This window comes from Neolamprologus multifasciatus, chromosome 1 (assembly GCF_963576455.1).
Source record: "Neolamprologus multifasciatus chromosome 1, fNeoMul1.2, whole genome shotgun sequence".
In the NCBI taxonomy this organism is placed as follows: Eukaryota; Metazoa; Chordata; class Actinopteri; order Cichliformes; family Cichlidae; genus Neolamprologus; species Neolamprologus multifasciatus.
Genome location: NC_140439.1, coordinates 6,310,787 through 6,318,797, shown reverse-complemented (window position 1 = coordinate 6,318,797; position 8,011 = coordinate 6,310,787). Strand labels below are relative to the sequence as shown.

The 8,011-nt window shown below is 42.4% G+C and overlaps 1 protein-coding gene across 1 annotated transcript; it reads left to right on the top strand.

The window, feature by feature from the left end:
* On the top strand, positions 1–5,773 carry fgf4 (fibroblast growth factor 4). The gene is made up of 3 exons (XM_085163771.1): positions 1–1,115; positions 2,055–2,158; positions 4,048–5,773. The coding sequence occupies exons 1-3, from the start codon at positions 830–832 to the stop codon at positions 4,237–4,239; spliced, it is 582 nt and encodes a 193-aa protein (XP_085019897.1). The 5' UTR covers positions 1–829; the 3' UTR covers positions 4,240–5,773.
* Positions 5,774–8,011: the final 2,238 nt, after the last annotated feature.

Here is an 8,011-nt window from a genome sequence, read left to right as displayed (position 1 = left end):
AATAAAATCCAGCCTCGAGACTTTTTAGGAAAACTGTAAACTTCTTGGAAGTATTTCCTGACCTTTCCTTATCCAATTCAGGGACAACACTCCCCACAGGCCGGTCCATCACAAGGCTGTTCATGCTCACGTGAACAGTCCATCCAGTCCAGCTTCACTGACGTTTCCATTTAATCGTGAACACAGACGCTGTGGTGCGTGGATTAATAACGACCCACACAGGCGGTTCCAGTCAAATAAAGACTCGGTCAACAATGACAGCATACTTATCATACTACAGACTGTATTTATTCGTGCCATTGTCTTCTATAAGGGTCCGGGACATGGTTTCCCCAGCAGCAGTCTTAAGTTAGCGCGCTTTTTTCCACTCGGTTGAACTGGACCGGTGTTGTTTTCCTGTTATTGTTCATTTATAGAACTGTCTCCTGTGTGTTAACTTGGCGGTTTCCTATTTTACATCCTCCCATACATAAATTATGATATTCTGCTGCTGATAATGAAACTCTCGCACAAAGAGGTTTTTTGGTCATTATTGAGCTTTTATTGCTTTATTTTCCGAAGATTGTGCGCGGAGATAACGAGGCCATTATTGGGAGTGAATAAAGCTCTCGGTGCGGCTGCCTGTGAAGAAGTACTTTGTGGATTTTTACCAAGTGTGGAGCAGTGATGTAATGTGTATGCAGGTATAAATATAGAGGTCTGGCTTTGCCGAGTCCATGCAGATCAATGTCGCTCCCGGGCGCTGCTGCCTGCTTCGCTCTGCTTCTCGCTCTTCTCTCTTCACCGGAGAGTCGAACACTGGGAAGCTGCTCTCACAGACGGAGCCGGGATGGGCTCTCTGACGGCCCTGCGGACCGTCCTGGTGCTGGGCCTGGTTGGCAGACTGGCGGGATGCGCTCCCGGCCTGAACGGCACGGCGGACCGCTGGGAAGCCCTTTACTCCCGGTCCCTCGCGCGAATCCAGGGGGAGAAGCGGGAGGAGAGCGGCCGGGACAGCGACTACCTCCTGGGCATTAAGAGGTTGAGGCGGCTCTATTGCAACGTGGGGATCGGTTTTCACATTCAGGTGTTACCAGATGGCAGAATAACGGGAGTACACAACGAACATCGTTACAGTAAGTTTGATACTTTATTTGCTCACTGCTCCGTGTTTGAACACGCAAAGACAACTCCACAGAAGTTCTTAGACAGGAAGCAGTCACCTCAGCTGACTTATGATTGATCGCATTTTCTCTAACTGCGAATAAAACGGGGCCACACACCTGATCCGTCAGACCCGCGCACGTGTATAGTCTGACCCACGCCACAGTACCAACATCTGGAGCGCAGGATTGCGCTGCTGTGACCTAAAGGCTGGAACTAAAGTTAGGTCCAGCCTGCGGCCCGTTGCTCGTGCAACTTCAAATCATTTGCAGACACGAAGAATGACGAATTTCTGTTTACCCAACACGCGGGGACGAAGACAGTGAAAGTTTTTATGTGTGTGACTATTCTAAGACGAGGCGTAAAACCTCAGGGATATACATTACATATACATTGCATATATTTACAGAAAACCCAAGCGAGGACTCGAAACCTCTGACACACTCTTTAAAATGATACATGGAACTAAAAGACGCAGTCGGCCAGCAGCCTGTCAAGGCTGAGGAAACGCATCAGCTGGCGTCCGATCAGCCTTCGCGTGTTTCTGATACCTTTTCAGATACGAGCTGTAGCGTGTTCCAGGGTATGAGCCACTACCAGGGTAGCGACCAAGCTCCAAACTTCTTGCCTCGCTGTCATTTCTCAAGGTGAAAATATTCAGTCATGTTCAAAAATGTCAGAGCTGGATTCATTCAGCCTGACATGACATCACACATATTTAAAGGGAGTGTATTAACTTATAGTAAGATCAGCTGTTTTCTGTGGAACTCAAACATGTGTTTACCGAAGTTTCAAATCTCAGTCTGACCATCCAGCTCACTTCCTTACACAAGCAGTAATGTCGCGCGTGGAGTAGCACGCAGGGCATCACACCGGCGTGTTGTAGTAAGTGCGCTGCTTTCTGTCTTCAGGTCTCCTGCAGATCTCTCCGGTGGAGAGAGGAGTGGTGACCTTGCTGGGCATTCGCAGCGGACTTTTTGTGGCCATGAACCGACGAGGAAAGCTGTACGGATCTGTGAGTGCACGACGCACGCGCGCGCGCGCACACACACACACACACACACACACATTTAGTGTCATGCAGCTCTGATGTCCGGCTTTATGAAGCGATGCTGAAGTCATGAATCCAAGCTGCTGTATACACGTACCCAGTTCATTCTGGCCAGGATTAAACAGGATTAAACAGTCTAATAATTGTTTAATTGAAAAATTGTATTGAAATCAGTGTCAGATAAGCAATAAAATATAATTTAATCAAATAATCAATTAATAACAATATAATTGGTTAAAATATTGGAATCGGCAAACATGCAGTTAACAGCCTTTCTTCAAGTCCTGTTTTTTTTATCTTTTAATTTGTCATATTTATCCTACAACATCACTCGCTTAGTTTGGTGAGACAGAATGAAATATGTTGATAAAGAAAAGATTAAATTAAAACCTGGCTCACTGTTTACAGACTGTTCACATAAAACAGGGAATAAGTATAAAAGGGGAGATGACATCCTGTCTTCCTTCTCTCACCCCAACCAATCACAGCAGATGGCCCCGCCCCTCCCTGAGCCTGGTTCTGCTGGAGGTTTCTTCCTGTTAAAAGGGAGTTTTTCCTTCCCACTGTCGCCAAAGTGCTGCTCATAGGGGATCATATGATTGTTGGGTTTTTCTCTGTATCTATGAAGCGCCTTGAGGCGACATTTGTTGTGATTTGGCGCTATATAAATAAAATTGAATTGAATTGAATTGAATAGATGCTCAAGGTTACAGTTACCAAATAAATACACATTGGGTGCAGAGATGGTTTTTATAGCCTTAAATAAAAATAAATTATCATTTATTGTTAACATTTATAATTAGCAACATGCAGCATATAGCTGCTCTTAAAAACCCATTTTAATGCCAAATATTAAAAAACTGTATTCTAGATCCCTTTTCATGAACACATTTATCGTATTAGTCTAAAAGTCCAATAAACTGTTTGATTCTGACTTTTATCAGCACACAGCTCACACAGCTCCAGCTTCTATTGCTGGTGGTGCTTTCTCAACAAAAGCCACGACCAGTTCCAGTTAATGTTTTCAGTATTGTTCCAAAAGCAGGTACCAGACTGTCAGCTGATGGTATTTCTGATGATTGTGTTGTTGCTTTGCAGCTGATGAAGGTGCATTCACGGTCAGCATAAACAGTGTTTGGATGGTGTGTTTACCTGTGGGACTAGCTAAATGTTTAAATGCACCAATTCATCAAAAAAAAAGTCAGTGTTTTGTCCTGATACTGTAGAAACTTGAAAGAGACATAAATTTTGAGTATAAAGGTAACAAACCATCCGGACTAAGGATGGTTCCTTTATCAAGCCAGCTGTTGTTAAAAACGTCTTATTTTGTTTTTTATTATCATTGTTGTTCCAGGTCAAATATTTAGATAGTGAAATGATGGGTTTGTACAATGAGCAGCCAATAACGTTTGTGAATGTAAGATATAGTGAAATAAAAGCTCGTCCTCCACCTGAGTTAAATAGATGAAGTGCTTTTCAAAGTGACTTTTTAACATATAAGTGTAAATAAGAATAGAAAAACTCATGATTTAAACTAACTCTCCACTGCTGAGGTTATGTAGCGCCTTATCATTCCCAATCCAGTGAGCAAAAATGAACCAATCAGAGCCTGGCGTCCCGAGTCCTGTAGCACTCACATCATTCATCATTTCACAATGTATTTCTTTTTGTCTAAAATCTGCCTGAGATAGCTCCTGTACAATAACAGCTCTGCAGTCAGAAAGAAATCAATTGTTTGATAATGATCAGAATGAACAATGCAAACTGAAACACCCTCAGAAATGTCCCCACATCTTTGTTTTGTGTCTGCCTTCAAACAATCAGCATTTCCAATCATCTCTCTTCTTTTTCAGTCACATTACAACAACGAGTGTAAGTTCAGAGAGACGCTCCTTGCCAACAACTACAATGCTTACGAGTCAGTTGCCTACCCGAGGATGTTCATCGGCCTGAGTAAGAACGGCAGAACAAAACGAGGAAACAGAGTGTCACCCGCCATGACGGTGACACATTTCTTGCCAAGGATCCACTGGCCTCATAAATAGACTTCACCTCGATTTTGAGATTCGGGAAGAACTCCAACATGAGATGCACTTTCACTCCAAGTTTTATGCAAGTGTATCATATTTGATTTCCTGCTATGTATATATTCATTTTTTATATATCTGTGCCTGAAAGCTATTTTCTATTTAGGAAGTCTTTTTCACTGTTGGTAGGAGATGTAAAATGTGTTGTTTATGCTGCTCTTGTCATTGGAAGATTTGCTTTTAATTAATGAATTTATTTATTTATTTATTTTTCTGACGCAGGAAAAGGGAACAGCAAAATACAACATTTAGAGGTTTAATATGTTCTTTTTTCTGTCTAAGCTTGAAAACAACAAATGAGTTTCTTTGGTGTGAGAAACAGCACTGATGGCTTCATGCTCCAACTCTTTGTGTGAGGCACTGGACCCTAATTGAAACAGTATCATATTACTAAAGGAAGAGAGAGGATGGAAGGAGGGGAGAGTCTAAGACCCCTATCAACCACTTCTGGTCTGTTTATAGCTCTGCCAGCGGGATGAACTCTGAACTTTTGTGCTGTCAGTCTCAGTGAGATCTATAAGTCGCAAAGAGAGAGAGGGATCCTCTTTGATGTCATGTTAGTAGATAATATGGAAGTTTAAAGGCAAAGTGAAAAAGCTGAAATTGAATGGATGAGCCTAAAGTGGGATTCATGATACTGCGTTTGTGTCTGTTTGGGCATCTGGTTACGCAGAGTGAAGGATTTTGGGTATGCAACCAAAGCGTGCATGCACATAGACCAAAGGGGATGACACTGTGCATAGGTTGAAAGCGAACTGGTTGAGTAGTGTGCCTGAACAGCAAAGGAAGCAGCAGTGAAGTTCACCACATAGTTGCCTGAAAAGCAAGGGCAGTGCCTGAATAAACTCTTTTCAACACCAACGTCCTTTACTGCATTTTTATGCAGACTTGCCGATCTTCTTTTAAGCACATGCGTTCGCTCTTGCCCTGCTGCATAACAGCACCAATGCAAAATAACACTTTCAGGTCTCTTCACCACTCTGGGAACTCTCAGTAGGACTATTGTTTATCTGATGTAGCTGTCTGATAGATATGTAAAAGGGAAGTAAGGAGTGGCTCTGATAGGTTTAGGACAGTGAAGGACAGTGAAGGACAGTGTCAGTCTCTTGTCTCCACTAACACTGTATGTCATGACTATCCTACTTTTATAAATGAAAAATAACTCAGGTAAAAAAAAAAAGTACTTTCCAGTAATTGTCACAGTTACTGTGTAAAAGTATTTCTTTAAAATCATTTTTCTTCCACATTTATTTTATGTATGATGATGTAAAACTTTACAGTCTTTTTTAAAGTTTGATAGTAATATTGATGCCAATCTACTGTTAGTAAATACACCACTTAAAAAAATGAAAGGAACACTTCAGCTGACAATAGGAAAAACAATCATGCTGATATGGACTGGGTAATGTGTTGGGAATGAAAGGATGCCAGATTGTTTGATAAAAATGAAAATTATGAACATACAGAGGTCTGAATTCCCTAAAAATCAAAGATCCAGCACGCTAGCCCATTTTGATGAAATGCTATTGCAGCAACCTAAAACGGTACTCAGTAGTTTGCATGGCTCCCATGTGCATGTATGCATGCCTGACAATGTGCTACTAATAACAGATTAAAGATCTCCACTGAGATCTGGATCAGGACATCACTGAGCTCATGGGCAGCCTGAGGTGCAACCTGGTGACATTGGATGGACTGAAACAAAACGTCCTGGAGTTCTATTGGATTTAGGTCAGGCGAGCGTGGGAGCTAGTCAGTGGCATCAATTCATCCTCCATGAACTGCCTGCATACTCTCACCACATACAGCCGTGCTGTCATACACCAGGAGGAACCCAGACCCACTGCACCAGTGTAGGGTCTGACAATGTGTCCAAAGATTTCCTTCTGATACCTAATGGCAGTCAGGCCTGTTCTTTGCTCCATGGATATGCCTCCCCAAACCATCCATGGTCCTGGACAGTGAGCATGGGGCCTACCAGTAGATTTCTCATTGTGTGTCAAAGACATTCACACCAGTGGCCTGCTGAAAGGTCAATTTGTAACCTTGGCAGTGCTCATCCTGTTCCTCCTTGCATAAAAAAAGCAGATACTGGTACTGCTAATGGGATAAACCTTCCAGTCATTCTTGTTTTGGGGGTTGTCTCCTTGTTGCCCCTCTAGTGCACCTGTTGTTAATTTCATTAACACCAAAGCAGCTGAATCTGATTAACACCTCCCTCTGCTACTTAACTGGCCAGATCAACGTCCCAGATGTTTAATTAACTTGATGTTATACTTGGATTAAAAAGTGCTCCTTTCATTTTTTTTAAGCAGAACTGAACTAGCTGCACTAAGCTAGCTAGTTCAGCTTAGTCAGTGGCAGTCAGTCGCGGGCCTACTAGCTAACTAGCTAGCTTAGTGCAACAACTGAACTAGCTGCACTAAGCTAGCTAGTTCAGCTTACTGCAGCTAGCTAGCTAGCTTAGTGGAGCAATTGAACTAGCTGCACTAAGCTAGCTAGTTCAGCGTACTGGAGCTAGCTAGCTATCTTAGTGGAGCAATTGAACTAGCTAGTTCAGCTTAGCTTAAAGTCAGCAGATTTTATCAGCCAGCACGCCTGATGCTCCCTGACCAACATATGTGCTGTTGGTTTAATTTATGTGATCCTGGGATAATGGCATCAGGTGAACCACAAATAGGCCAACAATGTTGTACACTTTAGCTTAAGTAATCTAAACAAAGATACAATAGTACAAGTGAGATTAAGAGGTAGTGGGGTTGGTTTTCTGGTGCATTTCACCAGCTGTTATTTCCACATGCAGTGCTAATAAAAGAAAAAAATCCTCTCCATCCATCCATTTTGGAGAACATTCAAACTTTGTCGCTCTTCTGGAACAGTCTCTACTTCCTTTAAGTGAATTTGTCTTTTATTTTCCTCTGTATCAACGACCACTTTCAGGTGTTGATTTAACTTGCTGTAGCATGAGCTGTCCTGCCTGGCTCAGTTTTGTGTCTATTTTTGCCAAACCCTGTCTTTCTTGCATTTGTCTCTGTCTCTCTATGTCCCTGTAGTTGACTGCAGCTCAGCACTGTTGGTCATGTTGTCCTAGTTGCTCCTTGTCACGTTCCAGCTATCTTTACCCTGTGATTTACTTTTAGAAAGGATAATCATGGAAGAAATATTTACAGACAGCTGTTGGACTGTACTATATGCTAGGGCCAGTAACCCTATATTTTTCTTTATATATTTTGTAAATATAACCTCTGAGTAACTGAAGGTGCTGGTATTCCTTTCAGGGGGGAGGGTCAGACTTAGAGCAACTGAGTGGTGTGGCGGATACTGCCTGAAGGCAAAAGGTGCTTTTAATTTGTTCACTTTTATGCAGTCATTGAACAACGTCACAAGTTTAACAAACACAGAGGAGAAAGGCAAAAGGTGACCTCTTCTTACTTGCTTTAGTTTTTGCCTGTTTTCTCCTTCAGCCTCTTTGTTGAGAGCTTTGAAATCTCAGTTTCAACATTCCACATTCGATGGCGCATACTGTAACCAACTGTTTCAGATTGAACCATTTTCATCACTGGGTTACGGAGCCTTCAGTAGAAGTTACGCTTGATTAGCACATGGTAGAGTCACACTGAATGCACACGCTAACTACTGCAAATAGTTCAGGCAAATATTATGCAAACTGTTTCTGTTGTGGCTTTATGTCCTGATCTCTGGAAACAGGCATCAATCCCAAGACTGGCCG

Bases quoted from the DNA above. Each gene is read 5' to 3' on its own strand.
- fgf4 (XM_085163771.1), top strand. From the start codon at position 830: ATGGGCTCTCTGACGGCCCTGCGGACCGTCCTGGTGCTGGGCCTGGTT. The intron at 1,116-2,054 runs GTAAGTTTGATA...TTCTGTCTTCAG, and splicing joins ACACAACGAACATCGTTACA to GTCTCCTGCAGATCTCTCCG. The intron at 2,159-4,047 runs GTGAGTGCACGA...CTTCTTTTTCAG, and splicing joins GAGGAAAGCTGTACGGATCT to TCACATTACAACAACGAGTG.